The sequence below is a fragment of the Callorhinus ursinus genome, unplaced genomic scaffold (assembly GCF_003265705.2).
Source record: "Callorhinus ursinus isolate GAN/ISIS: 27379988/994484 unplaced genomic scaffold, GSC_fseal_2.0 scaffold1, whole genome shotgun sequence".
Taxonomy (NCBI): Eukaryota; Metazoa; Chordata; class Mammalia; order Carnivora; family Otariidae; genus Callorhinus; species Callorhinus ursinus.
In genome coordinates, this window is record NW_027397063.1 from 138,168,101 (window position 1) to 138,193,891 (window position 25,791).

Here is a 25,791-nt window from a genome sequence, read left to right on the forward strand (position 1 = left end):
AAGCACCAGTTCTTCCAGCGGGGCCTTCTCTGACCCAGGTCATATCCCCTTAACAGCATATAAGGGTCCTCAGCTTAGCTGGGGGATAACCACTGTTGAAGTAGATGTGTTTAATTCCTTGGCTTTGTTCAGCATATAGAAAACAAAATAGAATAACATGATAGAATTCTTTGTTTCTCCAAACTGAGGGTTGCTGCAGGGGGGAGAGGTCAGGGAGTGGGGTAACTGGATGATGAACATTAAGGAGGGCACGTGATGTAATGAGCACTGGGTGTTATTATAAGACTGATGAATCACTGCTCTCTATCTCTGAAACTAATAATACATTATATAATGTTAATTGAATTTAAATAAAATTAAAAAATGTTTCTTTTCTCCTTATAACCTGTACTTTTTCTGAGAGAGAGAGAGAGAGTGAGAGCAAGCAGAAGGAGAGGGAGAGAGAGAATCTTAAGCAGGTGCCACGCTCAGCATGGGGCCCATTGCAGGGCTCAATCTCACGACCCTGAGATCATGACCTGAGCCGAAATCAAGAGTCGGCTGCTTAACCAACTGAGCCACCCAGGCACCCATATGTTATGTATTTTTTAATGTCATCAACTATTTGTCTAGGATTTTTTTCAAGGTATGCCTTTTCTTCTATGCTAGGAATGCCTGATCATTTAATTTACCCTGTTCCCTATTTTTGGATAATATTATAACATTGTAAATAATACATCGATGAACATTTTTGTGTTTAAATCTTTGTGCCTGTTTGTTTTTTCTTTTTCCCCTTAGGGCAGATTTATAGAATTAGAACAAATGAGTACAAGGCAATAAATACTTCTGCTACTTCTGATAAATTGCTTAAACGTTCTTTAGAAAAACTGTATTGACATGCATTCCCAGTTGGTGTGTATAAAAATGCCCTTTTGTTAGAGCTTTCAACAGTGGATGTTTATAAAATTTTGTGTCCTTTGCCAGTCAACTTTATTGTGGTATATAATCCACATATAATAATGCATAATATCTTAAACTGTATTAACTGTGGGAATATACATCATATGAAATTGACCATTTTAGTAAGTATACAATTCAGTGGTTTCTGTACAACCATCATCACTATCAATTTCCAGAACTTTTTCATCATCCTAAACTGAAGCCATTACTCATTAAACTTTAGCTCCCCATTCCCCTTCTCCCAGTCCTGGTAAACTTCTATTCTACTTTTTGTTTCTATAAATTTGCTTATTTTATACCTAATGTAATTGGATCGTAAACATCTTTTTGCAGCTGGCTTAATTCACTTAGCTTAACATTTTCAGAGTTCAGCCATGTTGTAGCATGTATCAGAAGGCCCTCCCTTTCTAAGGTTGATTAACATCCCCTAGATGTATATGCCACATTTTATCTTTTTACCTGTTGGATACTTAGGTTGCTTCTACCTTTGGTTATTGCAGATAATACTGCTATGAACATTGGTATACAAATATCTCTTTGAGTCTGTGCTATCAGTTATTTTGGGTATATACCTAGGAGTGGAATTGTTGGGTTATTTGGTAATTCTGTCTTTTCATTTCTTGAGGAGACATCATACTGTTTTCCACAGTGGCTGTACTATTTTACATTCCCTCTAGCAGTGTACAAGTGTTCCAATTTCTCCACATCCTCTTCATCATCATTTTTTTTTTTTTTAAATAGTAGCTATCCTGATGGGTGTGAAGCTGTAAGTCATTGTGGTTTTGATTTGCATTTCACTGATGACTAGTAATGTTGAGCATCTTTTCATGTACTTATTGACCATATGTTTATCTCCATTGGAGAAATGTCCGTTCATGTTCTTTGGCTATTTTCTAATTGGGTTGTTTTATGTTGATTTGTAAGAGTTCTTCATAGCTTCTGGGTATTAACCCCTTATCAGATTATGTGACTTGCAAATATTTTCTCCCATTCTGTGGGTTGTCTTTTCATTCTTGGTAGTGTCCTTTGAAACTCACATTTTCCACTTTTTCTTTTGTTGCCTGTGCTTTTAATGTCATATGCAAGAATCCATTGCCAAATTCAATGTCTTAAAGCTTTTCATCTCTTCTAAGAGTTTTACAGTTTTAGCTTTTATATTTGGGTTTTTGATCCATTTCGAGTTAATTTTTGTATATGGTGTTAGGTAAGGGTTTGACTTCATTCTTTTGCACATGCATATACAGTTTTCCTAGCACCATTTGTTGAAAAGGCTATTCTTTCCCCATTGAATGGCACCCTCGTCGATAATCCTTTAACCAGATATGTGAGGGTTTATTTAGTCTAAATATCAGTCTTTATGCCAGTCCCACAGTGTCTTGATTACCACAGCTTTGTAATAGTTAAGTTTTGCAGTCAGAAAGTGTGAGACCTCCAACTTTTTTCTTAAGATTATGTTGCTTAGTTGGGGTCCCTTGGGAGTCATATAAAGTTTAGGAAGGGCTTTCTAACTTTTGGTATAAGTTTGACAGTTGAATAAGGTAAACAAGTGTTCATTATCAATTTTTTAAATACAGTTTGTGAATTTTTTGCTCTGTTTCACCTCTTAGTTGATTGGATTTCATTTTTTTTCAGTAGTTTTTCTTTTCTTTCTTTTTTTACTAAAGATCTCTGAGTCTCTGCTTCTCTAGTTGTTACCTCCTCAAGGCTTTCTCTCTGGTTTTAGGGTTTAGGCTTAGGGGGCTGACTGACTGAGACCTTCTTGTGCCCTTGGGCTCACTCACCCCTGTGCCATGCTTTGGAGCTTGTTCTGTTTGCACAGCTCTGGAAGACTTAAGGCCAGCCTGTGTTTTTCTTCTTTATATGTGACTAGTTTGATTGTTTTTCAGTGTCTGGATTTTTCTGTTTGTTCTAGGCCTGTGAAATTTTATTGGAAAGTGTATTTCTTTTTACTAATTTGTTTTGGCAAATCAAGTCTAAGTGCTTCAGGCTTTCTTTAGCTTCCCTGTTTCCTTAGGATCTCTTCTGTGTTTCATCCTTTTTCTGCCCCTGAAAGTTCTATAAGGATGGGTGTGGGATTTCCTCTCTCTCTCTTCTTTTCTTTCTATTTTTTTTTCTATTTTTATTTATTTTATTTTTTATTATTTATTTATTTAATTTTATTATTTTTATTTTTTATTATTTATTTTTATTTTATTTTATTTATATTTATTTTTTATTTATTTTTATTTTATTTTCTATTTTTATTTTTCTATTTTCTTTCTATTTTTTAAGATTGATTTATTTGAGAGAGAGAGAGAACAGGAGGGACAGAGGGAGAGGGAGAGAGAATCTCAAGCAGACTCCACGCTGAGCATAGAGCCCAACATGAGGCTCGAATTCATGACCCTGAGATCATGACCTAAGCTGAAACCAAGAGTCAGATGCTTAACGGAGTGCGCCACCCAGGTGCCCCTCCTGTCTCTTGACTCTTCATTTTCTTTTGCTTTCTCTTGTTGAGATATAATTTACATATCATAAAACTCATGTTTTTTGTTTGTATTTTTATTATTTAGAGCAGTTTTAAGTTACAGCAAAATTCAGAGGAAGGTACAGAGATTTCTCCTATACCTCCTTCCCCCACACAGGCTAGCCTCCCCTGTTATCACCATCCCCCACTAGAGCAGTACGTTTGTTAGAACTGATAAACCTACATTGGCACATTATACTCACCCACGGTTCATAGCTTACAGTACAGTTCACTCTTGGTTTTATATGTCCATGGGTTTGGACAACTGTATAATGACCTGTATTGTCCTTATGGTATCATACAGAGTGTTTTCATTGCCCTAAAAAATCTGTGTTCTGTCTATTCATCCCTCTGACAATCACTGAACTTTTACTTTCTCCATAGTTCCGCCTTTTCCAGAATGCCCTACTGGGAATCCTACAATATTGGGATCCTACGATATGTAGCCTCAGATTGGCTTCTTTCACTTAGTAAATATGCATTTAAGTTTCCTCCATCTCTTTTCATAGCTTGACAGCTCCCCCATTTCTTTTTAGTGCCAAACATCTCCTTGTCTTCATGTACCACACTTTATTCACATACTGAAGTATACCCTGGTTTCTTCCAAGTTTAGTATTTATGAATAAAGCTGCTGTAAACACCATGTGGACATATGCTTTCAACTCCTTTGGGTAAGTCCCAAGGAGTATAATTGCTAGACTGGGTGGTAAGAGTATGTTTAGTTTTGTAAGAAACTTCCAAACTGTCTTCCAAAGTGGCTGTACTATTTTGTATTCCCATCAACAATGAATGAGAGTTCCTGTTGCTCCATAGCCTTGCTAACATTTGGTGTTGTCAGTGTTTTGGATTTTGGCCATTCTTATGGGGGTATAGTAGTATATTGTTTTAATTTGCATTTCCCTGATGACATATGATGTGGAGTGTTTTCTCATATTTTTATTTGCCATCTGTTTATCTTTTTTGCTGAGGTATCTGCTAAGATCTTTGGCTCACTTTTTCATTGGGTTGTTTTCTTATTGTTGAGTTTTAAGAGGTCTTTGCGCATTTTGAAAGACAGTCTTACATCTGGTATGCCTTTTGTAGATATCTTCTTCCAGTCTGTGGCTTGTCTTTTCATTCTCCTGATGTTATCTTTCACAGAATAGAAGTTTTTATTTAAATAAAGTCCAGGTTATTATTTCTTTCATCGTCTGTGCCTTTGGTGGTTGTATCTAAAAAGTCCTTGCCACACCTGAGGTTATGTAGGTTTTTTTTTTTTTCCCCTATGTTACCTTCTAGCAGTTTTATACTTTGACATCTTACATTTAGGTCTTTGATCTGTTCTGAATTTTTGTAAAGTGAGTAAGATCTGTTTCCAGATTCATTTTTTTTTTTTTTGCATGTATGCTAGCACCATTTGTGAAAAGACCATCTTTGCTCCATTGTATTGTCTTTGCTCCTTGTCAGAGATCCTTTAAGTATATTTGTGTGAGTCTATTTCTTAGTTCTCTGTTCTGTTCCATTGACCTTTTTGTTCATTCTTAATACCACACTGTCTTGATGACTGTAACTTCGTAGTGAACCTTGATGAAGTCAGGTGGCAACAGTCCTCCAGCTTTGCTCTTCTTTTTCAATATTGTGTTGGCTATTCTGGATCTTCTGCCTCTCCATATAAACCTTTAGAATCAGTGTATCAATATTCATAAAATAACTTGCTGGGATTTTCTTTGGAATTCTATCGAATCTCAGGATCACATTGGGAGAAACTGACATCTGGACAATATTGAGTTTCCTTATCCATGAATATGTAATAACCTCTCTATTTTCTTAGTTTTTTGATTTCATTAACTGTAGTTTTGTAGTTTCTGATATAGGTCCTGTACATATTTCGTTAGATTTATTCATAAAAATTTCGTTTTGGGGTGTTAATGTAAATGGTGTCATGTTTTTAATTTCGTATGTCACTTGTTCATTGCTGGTAAATAAGGAAGTGATTTTTTTTTTTTTTTTAAAGATTTTATTTATTTGAGAGAGAGAGAATGAAAGAGAGAGAGCATGAGAGGGGGGAGGGTCAGAGGGAGCAGACTCCCTGCCGAGCAGGAAGCCTGATGTGGGACTTGATCCTGGGACTCCAGGATGATGACCTGAGCTGAAGGCAGTTGCTTAACCAATGGAGCCACCCAGGCGCCCAAAATTGACTTTTATATGTTAACCTTGTATCCTGCACCTTGCCATAATCACTACTTCCTGGAGGTTTTTTTGGGGGGGCAGGGGGAGGGGAAGGGGAGTCAATTCTTTAGGATTTTCTACAGGCGGTTATATCCTATGTGAACAAAGACAGCTTTATTTCTTCCCTCTTAATCTACCTTTTGTTTCCTTTTCTTGTCTTATTGCATTAGCTAGAGCTTTCAGTATGATATTGAAGAGTGGTGGTGAGAGGCAACAGCCTTGCCTTGTACCTGATCTTAGTGGGAAATTTTTGAGTTTTTCAGTATTAAGTAGGATATTGGTTGTAGGTTTTTTGTAGATAGTCTTTATCAAGTTAAAGAAGTTCCCCCTCTATTTCTAGTTTACTAAGAGTTTTTATCATGAATGGGTCTTAGATTTTTGTCAAATGCTTTTTCCTCATGTATTGATATGATTCTGTGATTTTTTTTTCTTTGTGTTTGTAGATGTGATGGAAATTCTTTTTTAAAAACTGTAAATTCAGTGGTTATTAGCATATTCACAAAGTTGTGCAACCATCACCATTATCTAATTACAGAACATTTTCATCATCCAATGAAACCCCATATCCATTGCCCCGTCCCTCTGGTCCCTGCAAACCACTAATCTACTTTCTATCTATAGATTTTCCTATTTTGTATATTTCATATAAATGAAATTTTTATATGAAAATTTTTATATGAATGAAATTTTTATATGAAATATATTTCATATAAATGAAATATACAAAATATATTTAATTCTTTATGTGGCCTCTTTCACTTAGCATAATGTTTTCAGGGTTTATCGATGTTGTAGTATGTATCAGTACTTCATTCTTTTTATGACTGGATAATGTTCCCTTGTATGATAATATCATATTTTGTTTATCCATTCTTGATGAACATTTGGGTTGTTTCCAAATTTGGCTTTTATAAATGTTGCTGTGAACATTTGTGCACAAGATTTTATGTGAACATATGTTTTCATTTCTCTTGGATATATACATAGTAGTGGAATTGTTGGGTCGTATAGTAATTCTTTGTTCAGCCTTTTGAAGAACTGCCAGACTTTATGTTCTTCCCTGATTTTATCTTTGAGCTTTCAGGTTTGATATTTATCCCTGCTCATTTTATTCTTGAGGATCTCTATTTTATTTTAACAATCATATGAAATGTTTTTTCATTGTATTCTGATTCTTTAGCAGCCTGTATTGGTCTATAATGTATTTTTGAATTTGAGGACAAATTGTAGGATTATAAAAATTCTGTTTTGGAACAGAATTTAGGGTTATAAATATTATGACTAATATTTAAGGTTTAACAGTAGGATTATACAAGTTCTTACCTCCTTAGCCTGTGGGTCACTTCTTTTTCATCACGGTCTTGCTTTTTAGTGCTGTTAGTTCCTCAAATTCTTGGTGGTCTTTGGTACTTATTTATATTATGAATCAGTGGTTGAATTGATCATTATAGAAGTTGGCAATACAAATTTCCCCTATGCTTCTCTAGGGTTGTTTCTCCAGCAACTTCTTTAAAGTAAAGGGCGGGCATGTGAGTGGTGATGCCTGTTGGCTGGTTGACTTACATGTTGGGAGCCCAGCTGGCTAAAGAGCAGGTAGGCAGGCTGGAGGCCTACTCAAGAGTTGCCAGGATGGGTTTTTCTTTGGGATGGAGCTGGCTTTCCTCCATTAATCCTCTTTTCCACTCTAGTATCTGGTGTAGAGGACCACAGTCTCTGGTTCCCACATCCACATCTGTATCCAGCCTTAGGGTAGATTGCTTACTATAGGAATAATTTTCCATTTTTATCCTGGAGGCCAGGACTGTAGGGTTTATTTTGTGTACCCAGGAGGGAGATGGGAAGACAGCAGGACCTGGTTGGCCCACTTGTTCATTGTGCGGTTTTGTAATCTGGTGATCGTCCAATGGCTCATCTCATCTTTGCCTTCTGCTTTAGTTTACTCTGAGTCTCTGGGGGTTTCCTTGGGAAGATCTGTCTTTATCTGTGGTTCTTAGGGATTTCTTCTGTTCATTTTCTGTCAATACGATTTCCTCTATGCTTGTCATCTGGGATTTCCTCAAACATTTTGGTCTACTTTCAGCCCTTCTTTCTGTTTCCAGTTATCATTTAATTATAAATTATGTTTTCTTTTTGCAGACTCTTGACAGAACAGAAAGGTGGGTGTCAGTGTCCAGTCTTCAATGTAAAGCAGAAAAATGTCTAAGTTTCAGCTTGTGCTTTTGTGTTGATTATGATTGTGCCTGATGGACATTTTCAGTTTTCATTTGACACATAAGATACACAAAAGTGCCTCTGAATTTACAAATGTTTAGGTTTTTTTTTTTTTTTGCTTTATATTTGCTATTTCACTTTTATAACATAATATGTTCTATAGAATTTCTGCCTTTGAGGATTCTGTGCATTTATCTTTGTGGTGTAATATGAAATCTTTTTTTTTTTTTTTAGATTTTATTTATTTGAGAGAGAGAGAGAGAGAGAGAGAGAGAGAGACAGAGATAGAGCACAAGTGGGGAGGAGAGGGAGAAGCAGTCTCCCCGCAGAGCAGGGAGCCCAATGCGGAACTCAATCCCAGGACCCTGGGATCATGACCTGAGCTGAAGGCAGATGCTTAACCGACTCAGCCACCCAGGCGCCCAATACAAAATCATTTTTTAAAAATGTTATTAATGTAGTAAGTGATTTGGTAATAGTAGCTAACCCATACAGCATATATTAAATGTCGGACAACATGGTAATTTCTTCACATGGATTATCTCTTTTGGTTCTTTGAACAACTTGTACATATTGTAGTAAGTCCTATTTAACATAAAAGTAACCAGGCACATGAAGGATGAGTAACCCAAGGAACTGTCCCCCTCTCCCCCACCCCCACTTCCCCCACTTTGTGGTGGGGACAAGGCTGGGCCCAGGACATTTCATTCCAGAGTAATAAATACTGCCCTATCCTGCCTCTCACTGAGTAAGTGTGGTCACTGTTTGTAGATTGTAGTAAGTTTGGTATATACATCTGTTACTTTGACCTTGCTAGTTTTATTATGAATGCTTGTACACATGTATTCACTGTAGCCTCCTTGCTGTGCTTGGAAGAGAAGAAGATTGAAGTTTCCTATTACTCTTGAGTGTTCTTTGTTACGTGGTGTATAACAATACCTGTTGTAGGTTATATTGCTTTTAGTTTACAAGGAATCTTTTTCTCATTTAGTGATGTTAGCCTTAAATTTTTTTTTGAGATTTATATTGAAAACCCTTTTCCACTTTTGTTTACCTCGTATAGTCGTATGTTCACTCCTTTCCTATTAATATGTTTAGTTACCTTATATTTGATGTGGATGTTCTGTTCATTCAACAAACATTTATTGAGGGCCTACTTGATGCGAGGGACTGTCTTGGTGTTGGTATTGGTGAGCAGTACCAAGCCTTGCATTCATGGGCCTTCTAGGCTGGTGGGGGACACAGATAATAAACAAGTAAATACATGAAGAAGGAACTACATTTTAGATCTCCTCTGTCTAATGTGGTAGCTGCTAGCCATATGTGGTTATTAAAATTTAAATTTAAAAGTAATTCCACAAAAAATTTTTTCTTCAGTTGTACCAGCTGTATTTTAAGTGCTCAATAGTCACATGTAACCAATGGATACTCTTTTGAACAATGAAGATATGGTACATAACTGTCCTTGCATGAAGATTATTTGCCAGTGCAATTTTAGATAATGTCATGAATATGGGGACATTTCTGAGATACAGTGTAACGGGACACTAGGGGCATCCAAAGTGGTGACATTTAAGAAGAAATTGGGTTATGAGAAAAAGTCCATTTTTTGAGGGCATCGTATATAGGATATAGTTGTATGTAAGTATTTGGTATAAACAAAAATGTTTTTGTTACTTTAAATAGTTTATAACTTAAAACTAAGAATTTTAAGGTAGTGTGTTATCTCTTGTTCTGATAGGATCGTTTCTGGCGAGATTGGGGAAAATAGCATGTTGTAATACATTTTTCTTTTAGTTCTTTTAGTTATTTGCTTTTGTAGATTGAAAAAACAGCTTAGTGTTTCGTAAGTACTTTGGGCTTGTCCTTGAACCAAGATAAGTTTTTGCTTTGCATCCCCTAATTCAGTAGTCCGTTTTTGATAATGTTATATTATTTTTTTGTGTTCAGTTAGCCAGTATATAGTACATCATTATTTTTTGATGTATTCAGTGATTCATTAGTTGCATATAACACCCAGTTCTCATTGTAAAAGAATTTAGAAGTTAATCCATCTATCCCTTGAAATTGCACACATGTGGAAATTGAAGCATAATTGACTTGGCTGTGGTCACAAAATGGGTCAGTGGCAGAGCAGTGACTAGGTGCTTTTTCTTGTAACTTTTGGTCCAATGTCCTACCAAATCTTTTTCAAAATGATCACTTTTAAAGTATAATCTTTTTATGACAGTCTCTTCAATACATGGTGTTGGGAAAACTGGGCAGCCACATGCCAATGAAACTGGACCACTTTCTTACACCAAATACAAAAATAAACTCAAAATGGATTAAGGGCTTAAATGTGAGACCTGAAACCATCACAATCCTAGAAGTGAGCACAGGCAGTGATGTTTCTGACATCAGCCATAGCAACATTTTTCTAGATATGTCACCTGAGGCAAGGGAAATAAAAAATAAACTATGGGGATTACATCAAAATAAAAGCTTCTGCACAGTGAAGGAAACAAAACTAAAAGGCAACCTACAGAATAGGAGAAGATATTTGCAAAGGATCTATCGATAAAATTTATATAACTCAACACCCAGAAAACAATCCAAATAAATGGCAGAAGACACGGACAGACATTTCTCCAAAGAAGACATTGGGATGACCAACAGACACATGAAAAGATGTTCAGCATCACTGATGATCAGGGAAATGCAAATCAGAACTAAGGAGATACCACCTCACACCTGTCAGAATGTCTAAAATCAACAAGAAACAATTGCTGGTGAGGAGGTAGAGAAAGGGGAACCCTCCTGCACTGTTGGTGGGAATGCAAACTGGTGCAGTCACTGTGGAAAACAGTATGGAGGTTCCTCAAAATATTAAAAATAGAACTACCCTATGATCCAGTAATTACACTACTACTTACCAGAGAATACAAAAACACTAATTCAAAGGGATACATGCACCCGTGTGTATTTTGCAGAATTATTTACAGTAGTCAAACTGTGGAAGCAGCCCAAGTGTCCATTGATAGGTGAATGGATAAAGAAGACATAATGCAATACGAGTCAGCCATAAAGAAGAATGGAATCTTGCCATTTGTGACAATATGGATGGAGCTAGAGTATAATGTTAAGCAAAATAAGTCAGCCAGAGAAAGACAAAAACCATATGATTTCACTCATATATGGAATCTAAGAAACAAATAAAAAAAACAGACTCTTAACTATAGAGAACAAACTGATGGTTACCAGAGGGTTGGTGGGGGGGGTAGGGTGAAATAATAGGTGATGGGGATTCAGGAGTGTACTTGTGATGTTTGTAAGTATTGAATCAGTATATTGTACACCTGAAACTTATATAACACTGCATATTACATACATATTACATATTATAATACACTGGTATTAAAATTTAAATAACAGTATAATGTTTTTTATTTAGAGGCAGGATCCTGGTCATACAAATGCCTAGGACTTCTTTAATTTGTATATATTAAGAGATTTGAATGGCTAATTCAAGAAGTGTTGAAATCCATAAGAATTATATCTATATGTTAGAGTTCTGACAACACTTCCCTGTGGTCCTTCTCAGAGTTGTTTCCCTCCGTGGGTCCTGTGTAGTTTATTTTATAACCTGAAAAGTTAGAGACTCTCTGGCTGGTGTACATACTAATTAGCCCAGAGAACATGCAAGCATCAATATGAATACAGTGCTCGAAAAAAAAAAAATACGGTTGTCATCAACTCACATTTCCAACTATTTTCTCCAGTTAAAAAAAAAAACTTACAACTAAATTTTAACAAATCATCTGAAAATGATATTAATAATTTATTGACCTTATTTTCTGTTGGATAATGATACAGAGACACCTCACTAAAACTGGTAGTTTTTGGAACAGTGTTTGTAAGATCTAGGATTGTAAAAATTTCTATAAAAGTGGATATATAAATATGTTTAACTGTTCTGATATATTTTTTTTTTTTTACCACTTATGTATAAAAGCCTTGGTCTAATAAGTAGGACATAACCTTTGCCAAATACTGCTGTACTCAGAAGTAAAAGGGTTACATTTTTTTCTCCTCTCTGGTTAAGGCCTTTCAAAAATTTTACTTTGTATTTTACTACGAAAGCCCAGCTTGTTCAATTTGAGTCACTATTACAGACGGTCCTGCAGAGGGCATTGCTGTTCTTGTCTCTTCAATGTACATAAGGGCTATATACGTGGAGGAGTGAATGCTCACCCTAGTGTACCCCCTTTTTATCTTAATGCTCATAATTGTGAAACATAACTAGGGTTGGTTACTTGGGTCTTTAACTCCTCTTCAGAGCTTATTTTTCTCTCTTTACAGACGGGCCAAGGTTGCTCGGGTGATTGGTTTACTGGCCTCGCACACAACTGAGCTCCAGGAAAATACACCTGTTACTGAGGTAATTCTCTTTTATGACTGGAATGTTATGAATGACAAAGGTTGTTCCTGATTTGTAATTTAGAACACGCAGCTTTCATTGACCTTCACTTAAGTTTTCTTTGTGCAATTGTGGCAATTATAAAATAACCTCAGTAGACCCTTAGGCGTAAACACAGCCGCACATTTACAACCTATTCTGTTATTAAAGGTGATATGGTGGAGTTAAAAGGCTTGTGGGCTCTATTCGTCATTATTTCAAGAATTTTTGGATAACCCTTATTTCATTACTAGTTTTCTTGTAGTCTACCCAACATTTTATTAACCTAATTTATTTCCTAGTTGAAGCACAGCTCACGATTCTGATTAAAATCCTTTTCACCCTGAATTTAGTGTTTTCATCCTCACCAGTTGTCAGTTATTTCTGACAACAATCCCAGTATTAATGGCCATGCATGCTTGAAAGATATTTTGACATATCAGGCATTTATTTCAAGTACTGATACTGGGAAGTGTTTCTTTGTTAATTAGTAAATCTAAGTCCCATCAAGTGAATGCTACCATTGTACTGCCTTTTTGAGCATCCTTTATCCCTTGGACTAGGGGAGTGTCAAGAGTCGAAATAGGCGAAAAGAACCAAGGCTTTTAAGGGCAAGGGCAATAACTCTTGAAGGAAGGAGAAAGTGAGGAGAAGGAAGTGGGAAGAAGAGGGGATTTTTATAGAGCCAGAACCTGGTGGTGTGGTATTTGGGGCTTTAGGAGGAATTGTTTAGCCAAGTATTGTCCAATAGAACTTTCTGTAGTGATGGAAAATGTTCTGTAACTTTGCTGTCCAGTACCTCAGCCAGTTGCTGGGATAGCATCCCAGTTAGCCCTGGTCTGAGTGGATATGAACGGACAGTTAATTTAAGGTCCCTGCATTTCCTTTGCTTTTAATTCCATCCCTGTTTCTGGAAACTGTGAGATCTCTGTGGAGATCTACAGGAAATGTCACTAAGTCTAACTTTTTTCTTGTTTTTATGGGACTAAGAAGAATGAATTGTGACATATGCAACCCCTGATGGTACCCAACCTGGCTATCAGAGATGTATAAACTTGATTTTTCTTTTTAAGACCAAGCAGATAGGGTGGTATCACTGAGCAGAGAGGCTTTTAGCTCAAAAGTGGGGGGGGGCTTCTTCCGATGACTCAGAGGAAGAGTTTCCAGTGAAACAGAGTGGTACTGTAGGAGATGGAAGAGAAGTTAAAGAAAATTCTAAGACAAAGTCCTGACATTCTAGAGGGCGTTCCTAGATAATCAGAACAGGCAGTCAGTGCTCAGGAGCAGTGTGCCATGAAGAGTGAGCCCTTGAAGATGTAAAATATGACTATTGAATTAAAATGTTCAATAGGTGCCATGATGAGTAGGGTGAGTACTTTAGGAAGCTGAGTTAGTGGATTTGAAGATCAGCTGGATGAATTCTTTTAGGATTCAGAAGGAAAAGAGAAAGGTTAAAAATTATTAACTAAAAAAGAATGGAAGAGAGTTCCAGAAGATCTGTTCTGCTCTCCAGTATGGCAGACACTAGCCCAAAATGACTATTGAGCATTTGCAAAGCAGGTAGTCTGAATCGAGATGAGCTTCAAGTAGAGAACACATACCAGATTTTGAAGACTCAAGGGGGGGGGGGGGGGGGAAGCATCTCACCTGTAAATTTTTTATAGATTACATTTTCAAATGATAATATTTTGGATGTATTTGGATAAATACATTATTACAATTTCACTTTTTATTTTTTGCTGTGGCTCCTGGAAAATTTTAAATTACGTTTGTGGCTTGAATTGTATTTCTATCAGATTGTACTTGTCTAAGATAAACATAATGGGATTTCAAGGAGAGATCAAAGCAAACATTCATGAAAGAAATAATAGAAGAAAATTTCACCCTGAGCTGAAGAAAGACTCAGTCTTTAGATGAAAGGTTTCACCAAATGTCAGGCAAGATATTGAAAAAAGATGCACATTTAGACCTATCCTGGTGAAGTTTGTAATTACAAAGAGAGAAAGAAAACCAAAACTCAGGTTATAAACAAACAAAAACGAATTAGACTTGCATATAATTTATTTGCAACACTACAAGCTGAAGATATGGAAAACAATAGGAATAGAACAACACTTAAGGGATTGTGTGACCTTAAATTTCTCTGTGCAGCCATCCTATTGCCTGCTTGTGAGGACAAAAGGAAGACTTTTTCAGAAATTCAGAGACTCAGTCTTAATTTCACCCACATTTCCAAAAACTTGCACCTGACCAAGCTACTTGAATAGCTGCCTATAACCAAGTTTTCAGGTAAAGAAGAAGCACACATAAACAATGAATCCATTAACATTTAAATCCAAATAATACATCAATGTGTTGTGTAACCTGGAAAAAATGGAATCTTGAAGAATGTATATACTGTGAAAAAATTAACGGTAGCATGGAAGTAAATTCTACATTGGTTTAGAAGATCTGGAAGGGGGAGAGAAGGGAATAGGAAAGGACAAGACAAATCGTTGTGCTTTTACTAATTGAACATTTATTGAGTATCTCTTACGGGCATGGCAGTGTGTTACGTGCAGGAAAACCATTACCCCAGGCAGGTCCTTATCTTGTTCTAGAAGAAATTCATAGATACTGTTTTATTAATTGTACTGATACTCTTTTGTTCCTTTTTTAACAAGTATTTATCAGTGGCTGTGTATATACCAAGGTACTGTCTAAGTACCAAGGTACAGTGTTGATCAAGAGAGAGAAAAATCCCTGTTCTGATGGAGTCCATGTTCTAGTGTGAGAAAAGAGAGCGAGCAGATATGTAGTGTTAGGTGGTGATAGATGCAATGAAAAAGATAAAAGTAGGCTAGTGGTGTTTGGGAAGGATGAGGTGGTGGCGGCGCCATTTTAGATGGGTTCAGGGAAAGCCTTGGAAAGGAGCATCCAAGCAGAGACCTGAAGGGATTGGGGGAACACTTCCCTCGGTTGGGGAAGGGTGGACGGCAGGTGCAAAGGATTGGCGATGGGAGAGTGGTTGGCATGTTTCGAGGAACCACACGGAGGTTATGTAGCTGGAACTGAGCGAGAGGGAGACTCAGAAGGACACAGGAGATGAAGTTAGTGAGGTAGCCAGGGGCTAGGTCATCCCAAGCCTTGTCGTAAGCCCTGGTCAGAATTGAGACTTTATTCTGAATGAGATGGGAAGTGATTGGAGGAATTTGAGCAGAGGAGAGCCTCGATGTGGCTGACGTTTGAAGAGGATCACTGTGTTACAAGGACAGGGGCAAGATAGAATCAGAGAGACCACTTGAAGAAGAGCCTGTGATAGTTCAGGTGAGGGGTGATGGTGACTTGGACCAGGTTCGTAGTGGTAGATGCAGTAAAAAATGATTTTATTCTGGATATATGCTTGCTTTCTGGATAGATTTCAAAGTGTTGACAGATTGGCAGATTGCTGTGCTATTTGAAGGCAGACTTTAATAACTAGGTCTGGCCAATATAAATTCTAAAATTCAGTATGAAAAGTACTGAGGCATCAGAGAAATACAAACCAAAACCAAAATGAAATACCGAGAGAGTCACCAGATTGGCAAAAATGAAAAAGCCTCACAATCCTAAATGTTGGTGAAAGTACTGAGCAGAAGGAAGGCTTGTATGCTGCTGGTGGGAATGTAACTGGCCACAGCCACTCTGGACTGAGGACATCTTTACTGTCTAAGCCAGAATCCCCTACCTTGTAACCCAGTGTACCAAGTGACATGTGCGATAACGTATATTACCAGCATTATTTGTAACAGCCCTAAGTGTGAAATAACTGGTATACTTAACAGCAGAATGGACAAAGTATGTCACATTCACACAATGGGATGCTAAATAGCATTGTGCATAATGAACCCCAGCTTTGAGCTGCAAGCCTGAATGAGTCTCCTGGTCGTGGGCAGTTGTCCTAGACATCAGTAGGGACATTTCCTGGGGAAAGATTGATCTATAGATTCAGAAATGTCCAGGGGCTATGAAGGTTCTTGTTCAGAGGGCCGGCTCCCTCTTGATGCTGGACATCATGAAGGAGAGGCGGATGTAGGTAGAAGTCATGGAAGGTATGGAGGTGAGGGGTGCCTTGTGGCAGAATCTGGGAAGACGGGCTGGAGGCCAAGGCTGGAACTGAGAGGTTGCCCGCACCCCCGTGGTGTCCTTGTGCTTGGGGCTCCATTTGGAAGTGACTGCAGATAGTATATTGTGCTGTTGTAGGAATTCCTGTGGGTCTGGGCAGAAGGCCTCTGCAGTAACGGGACCTGTCAGTCACCCCGAGTGATGTGTCAGCTCACCCCCTGGCTCTGTGCCCATGGCTTCTCCCCCTGGCAATTGCTGTTGCTGCCACCGCCGAGAGTGTCTGGTGGGGCAGTTCTGGAAGTGTCCTTGTCTCTGTGTGCACTCAGGTTGTTCATTAGCCCGTGCTTCCCTCCCTTCAGAGACTGGGTACCTCGTGTTCTCAAAATACTGCCCAACTCCTGTTGCTGTTGCATTTTTGATGCTGCCTCCACTGACAGGGGAGGGATGGGTGTTAATTCCTGAGGTTCTGGTGTCCTTCATTCACATACTGTTCTTTTCTGGGTGTTTGCTGATATTTTATTAATTTGAAATGAAATGGGAAAAATTATACTTATTAAAAAAATGCAGTAGTGTGTCATGTTATCTGGGAAACTTCTGAATTATGCATATTGTGAACTAAGTTCCTTTGGATAATGAGAAGTTCACGGACTAACTTCAAATTGTGCTGGGTGCTCCTGATGATGCCATCTTCTAGAAATTCTGTTACTTCTCACACTTTTTCATTCTTAATTCTGGCTGTGAGCAGTTGGTTGTGGCAAAGCAGCCACTAGAGGGCACTCAAGCACTGGAAACAAAGTTTGGCAAGTTTAAGACTTTCCACTTGAAGAGGAAGCTGGCTTAACAGGTATACAGTGTAGTGTTTCATCTATTCCCTGGTTTTTGGAGTTTTTACTGCATGGTACATGGTTTTATTCCATTACCGATTATTACCATTTGAGATTAATGAACACCATGGGAGCCTATCCAGAAAAACGCAGTCATTTCAGGGGGTTTGAGAACTGCATGGAGTGCATTGGTGAATCTTAGCTTCAGAACTCTGGAGACCAGGTTTCTGTAACACTCATAATTGTGGGTGTTCATAGATATTTTTCGGTAAATCATGAATAAAATCTCAAGTGTGAGATATGTCCTGATTTCCCCAGTAGGTTTACTACTGGTGGACTGCCCCCACCCCCAAATTTGCGGTTGAAGATCTTATAGGCATTTTTAAGGCATAGAACCTTATTTTATAATTTATCTTTGTATCCCACAGTGCCTGGCCAGCAGAGCAATGAGTATTTTAGGCACTGAGTCAGCATTGAAGGATTTAATAAATGATTAAAAGAATAGTAGGGAAGTATGGCAGTATAATTTCTTATGAAGAGAAGAGATGGAGAAAAAGCTATTTTGCTATCCTGGTGGTGTAAATTAAGTCTGTTCCATCTAACTCAATCACCAGTGGCCACAGAAAAGAGCTGGTCGTGATCTCTTGTAAGTATTTAGAAGCATTTATTCCATTCTTCTTTATTTTTTCTAAAGAAGGAGATAGCCAGCTTCTTGAGCCTATCTTCCTAGATAACACACTTAGTACCCTGTAATGATTATGATTCTTACGTGTAATAATTTTTAAGAAATATTCCTGATATTCTGCTGCATAGATTGTCTTAAGCATGCAGTGGACAGGCTTTAGGAAGTTGAATATAGAATCTAAAATTTAGAACTGGAAGGAAAACTAACAGACATTCTAATTCGATCCCTTCATTAAACATTTTTATTGTGGAAGATTTCAACATACATAAAAGTAGAGAGACAAGAATAAGGGGATACCACTCCCTTCCCATAATCACCAGCACTTTGCCAATATTGTTTGTCAAAATCTTGTCTCTTTCTTGTCCCCCCTCCTCTCCTTCCCTATCTCATTCCCTCTCCTTTCCCCACCTCCTTACACCAGTATGTTTTAAAAAATCCCAGACGTCATATTTAACTCATAAATATTTCCGTATATTTAACAGAAAGAATTAAAAAAAAAAAAAACCAGTTATCACACCCAACAAAATCATTAGTGTTTTCTGAATATCCTCTAGTAACCTGTCAGTATTCAGACTTTTTCTTTTTTCTTTTTTTGAAGTAGTAATTAGTAAAGGTTTATTGTGCACATACCAAAGAGTTTGTAAACTGGGAGCACTCAAAACATGGAATGAGGCTCAGAGGTATGCTGTTGTAAAGCAGATTTATATACTGTGAAGGCAGGGAGTGTTTATTCTTTACAGTGATTGGTTATAATGTTGGAATTCTCTTAAAGGGAATTGGTTAGCGGTTACCTCCTATCGATTTTGGGGAACTGTTTATATTTCACTTAGGATATGCAGAGGAAAAGCAAGAAGTGACCTAGATCAAGTTATCCTTGCTTGTTCTGCAAAATAAGTTAAATTAAGCTTTGCTTGTATGACTAACTGGTTTTGTCTGCTGAGGGAATTTTCAAGTCTGGTCTCTGTTTGATTTTAATAATTCCCCCCCCCTTTTTTTTTTGGTTATGCTCTCACAGGCCAAAGAGTCCCATATTCGCTGTTTTCCATTAGGAGTTGTCAGGCTGGAGGGCCACGTAGTTACTGTCTTCATCACTTATGTGGTGGTTGTTGATTTCATCCAGTTGCCTGATTTTTAAGGATGTCATTTGGTGTGCGTGTGGCTTCCAATAGACATTTGAAACCCCGGCAAGTGTACAAGCCAGTAGGGAGGTTCATTTGATGACTATAAGAACAGTAGCCAAGGACTGAAAAATCCTCCAGAGCAGGAATTCCTAGGAGCCAAGGTTTAACAAGTTAAATGAGTCTCTGGAAGAGGTGTCACTTATTTGATGAAAAAATTTTATCTGGTCTTTAGGATCCCAAATCTAATTTGGGTAACAATTCCTGATTTGTCGACCTAGAAACAACATTTCACCGATGACAGGACATATACCTCCTTGCTGAGCTGTCAGGGCATCAAGGACTCTCTCATTTTGGAGTACTGCTGGAGATAAACCATTTATTTCAGTTTGTACTGCTTGAGGAGCATTTATGGTATCGTTAAAACTTTTTTCAATAATTGCAGAAAAATTAGTGAGTTTTTTCGAATTCATTAACTCCCAGTTGAAGAAAAACCATTCTGACAAATGTATAGAAACTAGAGCTTTTTTGAATATTAGGATTTGGAAGTTCACAGGAAGCTCACCTATGAGGAGTCACTTTATGAACAAGTGATCATATGTTTCAACCTGACTAGCATTGAAGGAGTCCTATTTTGTCATTTTGGGTGCAAGATATCCTAACCTAAAGCATCCAGACCATTTGGGTGGGAAACCTTCGTGTATCTTATTACCACAGAGAATGAATAACCAACCCAGTACTACTCAGAGACAGAGCTCAAGTGGATCCCAGAACCCACCAGTTAGGGGCAATGCGGACATCATAGTTATTCTTTGTTATGTAGGCATCGGCATGCACCCATCTTGAATTGCTGTGGTTTAAATGTGGGTAGGAACAAAAACATTCCTTTGAATTTGGTTTAGCAGCCCGTGTATTGTATTGTTGTTAAATGATTGGTTTCCTTTCCAATGGCCCCCTGAATAGTCATCTATTGAGTAAGTAAAACTTATTTATCTTATGTAATGGGCTTATGGAGACATTCTATTTATCTACAGAGTTTTCCTTGAACTAGAACAGCTTCAGTAATTTCCTTGACAATGTAATTAAAAGTATCGTTGTCATTATCTAATTTAAAATCTGTCATTATATATAGAAGCGCAGTCTCCTCCATCTGAGTCAAACTGGAGGGTTTGATTACAGAGTAAGTCTGGAACATGCCCCAAATCTGGTCTCATAGCATTCAGGTTCTTTATGCACAGGGACAGGTTATCCAGCAATGAGGTTTCTAGTGGTTGTGGACCATCTCTTGGGCTGTAAGGCTTCTTCTCAACCCCAGATTAATTGCTCCATGCTGTGAGTGGGGGGTCGCAGGCTGAGCTGAGGTGTCTTGGCCTTTAAGGTGGGAAGCTTGGGCTGGTGGTGCCCTGGGCTTCATGGCGGCTGGACAGGCCCTCCTTTGCTGCAGCCATGCTAGTTCCTCTCAGGGACCCGTGGGGTCACAGCCACTCTCCAGATTTTCTTGATGGTCCCATACATGTCATTTTGTAACTTTTCATTGAGCCAGGGTTGAAATAGGGTCTTGCTTTGCATTTAGATAATGTAGACTCTTAAGTCTTTTAATTTCAAGCATTTCCCTATTGTGTTTTAGTGCCATCTATTAAAGACAAATTGTTATTTGTTTTAGCCAAAGCTGGAATGTCGGAAATTTTATTCCACCCTCTTGATGTCATTTCACATGGTCCTTAATCACTTACATTTCCTGTGAACTGTAGTTTTTTGTGTATAGCCTTGATTAGACTCAAGTTCAGTTTTTTGGAGGGGGGATAGGAATTCTTCATAGTTGGTGCCATGTATTTCCTGTTGCCTCACAGGGAGAGGCAGGGAATGTCTGGTTGCCTGTTACTGATGTTAGGATTGCTCACTGGCTCCAGGTGTTGTCAGCCTTATTGCGAAGTTGCCCATCGCTTTTTTACTTCATAGTTATTAGCATCTATTATGATCATTGCTTAGATGCCTTAGTCCATTAGGGTTGCAAAAATGATGATTTTTCTCATTTTCTCTCTTTTTTTTTTAAATCCCTGTACTTTTTTTTTTTAAGATTTTATTTATTTGAGAGAGAAAGTGAGACTGAACAGGGAGAGCTGCAGAGGGAGAGGGAGAAGCAGACCCCCGCCAAGCAGGGAGCCCAGTGCAGGGCTTGATCCCAGGACGCTGGGATCATGACCTGAACTGAAGGCATACGCTTAACCAACTGAACCACCCAGGCGCCCCAATAATTTTCTCATTCTGCAATTCCTTTCTCACTTATAGTTGGGAGGTTTTTTTTTTTTTTTTCTTTCCCAGAAGTATAGTTTATCAAAATCAGGATAAGTGATTGTTTCCTTTATAGACCATTTTTCAGAGCAATGAGTTGGTACCTTCGTAATCTTGATGTGTCCAGTGATTTTCTTTGTATATGGGTGATAGACATTGGGGAAGGTAGGTGCTATGGTGAGCGCTGTGAATTGTGTAAGACTGTTGAATCACAGACCTGTATCTCTGAAACAAATAATACATTATATGTTAAAAAAAAAAAATAGCAAGGGGGGGAAATCGGAGGGGGAGACAAACCATGAGAGACTATGGACTCTGAGAAACAAACTGAGGGTTCTAGAAGGGAGAGGGGTGGGGGGGATGAGTTAGCTTGGTGATGGATATTAAAGAGGACACATACTGCATGGAGCACTGGGTGTTATATGCAAACAATCATGGAACACTGCATCAAAAACTAATGATGTAGTGTATGGTTATTAACATAAAAAATGGAGGAAAAGAAGAACTTATGGATTTATATGTGTAAGTTTACATATTTCAGTCTTTTGCAATATTAGTCTTTTTTTGATGGTTAAATTGTAGTAAGTCCAATGAGAGCCCTTTTGAGTTTGCTTCTTGCTTTTGAACATGTTCTCTGAACATTGTGTGATGTTGGAACTCTAGGTATAGGGTGTGTTGAACTGCATTTAGAGACAGACCCCATGTATATCTTAGAGGTGTGGTATAGAGTGTTCACTTTGAGCCCTTGTTCAGTGTTAAGCTACATACTTGCACCACTTTGCTGTGCTTGGTGGCCTGAGTACTGTAGCGTTTCATTGCTATAGCACAACTGCACACACTATATTCTGTCATGGTCCTTACTTTCCACAGTCCTAGTAATCAATTTGTGACTTTTTTAAAGGTATATTTATTTATTTGAGAGAGAGAGAAAGAGAGCACAAGCATGGGGGAGGAGCAGAGGGAAGGGGAGAAGCAGACTCCCTGCTGAGCAGGGAGCCCAATGTGGGGCTCGGTCCCAGGATCCTGGGATCATGACCTGAGCCGAAGGCAGACACTTAACTGACTGAACCACCCGGGTGCCCAACTTACAACTTTTTTGAAGAACAAATGATACTTATTTTTTGGCTGTATTCTTAGGTGTGTTTTTTGTACATATATGAAATTATTTTTCCCTGGAGTTTTTCCATGTAACATTTATTCTGATTTTATATTATAAAATATATTTTATATTATAAAAATAATATATGGCCTTCTGAGTGTGGCAACATAGCTACTTAGATAATCTGAAAATACTTCAATAGCAAAAAGAATTAGAAATGCAGGATAAAATATAACAAAGAGACTTTAAAATACTTAGCTGAATGCACAGGAAAATAAAGGAAATTGTCAAAAGTCAGAAATAGGGAGAACTGAAGTCTGAAATAGTAAGACCTTAAGGCTGTTTAGGGCAGGTGGGTTGGTTGTTATTGCTATTAGAGTTTTGAGATTTTGTGTAATTTAAGAACAGGAGATGAAGCTTGAGGTTTCCCCGAAGCAGTTAGTTGGAAATAAGACCCTTGACGGGCTACTCCTACTAGTAGAAGGGGCATTTGGAAGAGGGGAGATAAAAAAAGAGCAACAGCACACCTGTCTACATAAGGAGATAACGGGGAAGTTTGTTATTGATTTTTTTTTTTTTAATTTTTAACTCTAGAAAGGGAAAAATTGTCTCCCATATAAACTTGTCACTGCGGGCGAGAGGGAGGGGCAGAGGAAGAGGGAGAAATTATTTTTTTTGTGGTGCTAGTCAATCTTTTTTATTACGGTTTAAGAAATTATGATCAACTAGAGTGAGTTACAGGTGCACATGGAACACACCTCAAACAGCAAACAGTGACCCTCCCTCCCTCTTTGTTCCCAACCCACAGAGTCCCTTCCTTCTACAGAATCAAATATTTTTTTCAGAGGGATCCTTGCATATACAAGCATTAGATGTGTCTATTTTTTTTAAAACTACAAGTTACAGCATTTTAATCACACTGTTCAGCACTTTGTTTTTACTTGGAGAGAGCATCTGAAGCAGACTCCATGCCCGGTGCAGAGCCTGATGTGGGGCTCAATCTCATGACCCTAACCTTATGACCTGAGCTGAAACCAAGAGTCAGATGCTTACCTGAGCCACCCAGGTGCCCCTGTAACCAGTTTTTTGAGTTTCATCATGTTTGGGGTGTAAATTTATACTTCTTCCAGACTGAAAAATCAACATAAAAATCGGGGTGGAGTTCCGGTTCTGGTAATGGTCAAGAAGCTATATTGGGCTAACCTTTCTGCTCATAACAACGAATCTGGACAGAATATAACAGAAGTACATAGAAGCTGAAGAGGACACACTATTCAAAGGAGGGAGGTAGGCAGGCTATGAGAGATGTACTTTTAATTGGCTTATCCCCTGCAGGAGATCTGAATTCATGCCAGAGAACAGAGCCCAGGTAGAACACAGCAGTCTTGCTGGGCCAAGGAATTGTGGTTGGAACTTGGCACTGCTAGGCAGGGTAGAAAAGGAGTGGGGGGAAATCTTTCAAGAGCAAAGCCACAAAATATGTGTACCAGTTCCTCTGCAGTCCTTGGCTAACTTGGAAGCTGTGCGTGTGCTGAATGATACTGCATGGAAACAGGCAGAAAGTGGCAGCTGGGAGGTCGAAGAGTTGAGCAGAAATTTCAGCAGTTGCCCAGTGCTGGGGAGATAGACTTTGGGGGTCAAGTCTCACCAAGTTAAGAGGGGCTTGATAAACACCGTGGGCTTTCCATTGAAATTCCAGGAGGGCTATAGTTTAGATCTAAGAACCATGCCCTGGGACTAAAGGAAAACCAAGCCTTCACAGGATGGAGGTGATTGGCCAGTATTTTAACTGCTTGACAATAAAACATTCTTTATAGGAAACTAAGATTATCCACAATATTCAGAGGAGAAACTCTTTTGTACCCTCTGAGATTTCTTATACTTAATGCTAAGAGCATGATCCGTAAAAAAACAAAGGAAATCAGTAAATTGGATTTCATCAAAATGAGACACTTTTGCTCTGGCAAAGACCCTGTTAAGATGATGAAAAGACAAACTACACGTGGGAGGAAATATTTGCAAACTACATCTCGGACAAAGGACTCATAATAATAAAGAACTCTCAAAACTCAACAGTAAACAAATGAACAAAAAAATTACAAAATGGGGAAAAGACACGAGAGACATTTCACCAAAGAGGATATATGGCAAATATGCACACGAAAAGATATTTAGCATTATTCATTAGAGAAAAGCAAACTAAGATTTCATCTACACATGTATTAAAACAATTGACATAATCATGACAATACGAAGTGCAGGCAAAGATGTTGAGAACTGGATCTTTTTACATTGCTGGTGGGAATGGAAAATGGTACGTCCACTCTAGAAGACATTTTGGCAGTTTTGTAAAAAATGAAACCTACATTTGCCATATGACTCAACAGTTTTGCTCCTGGACTCTCTTTCAGAGAAATGAAATCCTATGTTCATAAAAAAGTCTGTATTTGACTATTCGAACCAGCTCTATCATAGCCAAAACCTGAAAATACTACAATATCCTTCAATTTGTGAGTCATTATACAAACCTTGGTACGTCTTTACCATGGAATAGTACTTCACAGGAAAGAGGAAGGAACTATTTATAATAATTTGGGTGGTATCAGCAAGGGTGTTGTGCTGAGTGAAAGGTCAGTTTATATATTATTCTTGAAATGACAAAATCATAGAACTGGAAAACAGACCAGTGGTTGCTAGGGGTTAGGGATACTGAGAGAAGAGTGTGAGTTTTACTGTAAAGGCATAGCTAGATCTTGGTGATAATGGATTAGTTCTGTATTATGATTGCGATGGTGGTTACGTGAATCTGCGCATTGTGATAAAATGAAGTAGAACTATACGTACATATTGTACCAATGCCCAATGTTTGGTTTTTGATAATGTACTGTTATTGTGTAGGATATTAATCATTGTGGGAAACTGGAGGAAGAGAATATGGGATCTCTCTGTACTACTTTCTGTGGCTCCCTGTGAGTTTATGATTAAAAAAAAAGTACTTTATTTTCCAACATATTTACTTCTATAGTATTTTTTTTTTTTTTTTTTTTTTAGAGGGGGTGGTAAGGGCAGAGGGAGAGAGAGACTCTTAAGCAGGCTCCACGCTCAGTGTGGAGCCTGACACGGGCTTTGATCTCACGACCCTGAGATCATGACCTGAGCCGAAATCAAGAGTTGGACTCTTAAATGACTGAGCCACCCAGATGCCCCGCTCTATAGAATTCTTTATTCTTAGAAACCCAGGTTCGTATCTAGGCCTATTTCCCTTTAGCCTGAAAGATTTACTTTAACATTTTGTGTTAAATTCTGTTTGGAAATGAATTTGCCCATTTTCTCTTTATTTCTTTATTTTTGAGAATCTTTTTATAGATACAGAATTCTGAGATAGCGT

The 25,791-nt window shown here is 38.1% G+C and overlaps 1 protein-coding gene across 4 annotated transcripts in view; it reads left to right on the forward strand.

Moving 5' to 3' along the window:
• The window catches only part of ULK4 (unc-51 like kinase 4), a 608,666-nt gene that overhangs the window by 37,054 nt on the left and 545,821 nt on the right, over positions 1 to 25,791 (forward strand). For all 4 annotated transcript variants that reach the window (XM_025883716.2, XM_025883719.2, XM_073901588.1 and 1 more), the window contains one exon: positions 12,206 to 12,284. In XM_025883716.2, the coding sequence (XP_025739501.1) occupies positions 12,206 to 12,284 (79 nt within the window). The remainder of the gene's footprint in view (positions 1 to 12,205; positions 12,285 to 25,791) is intronic.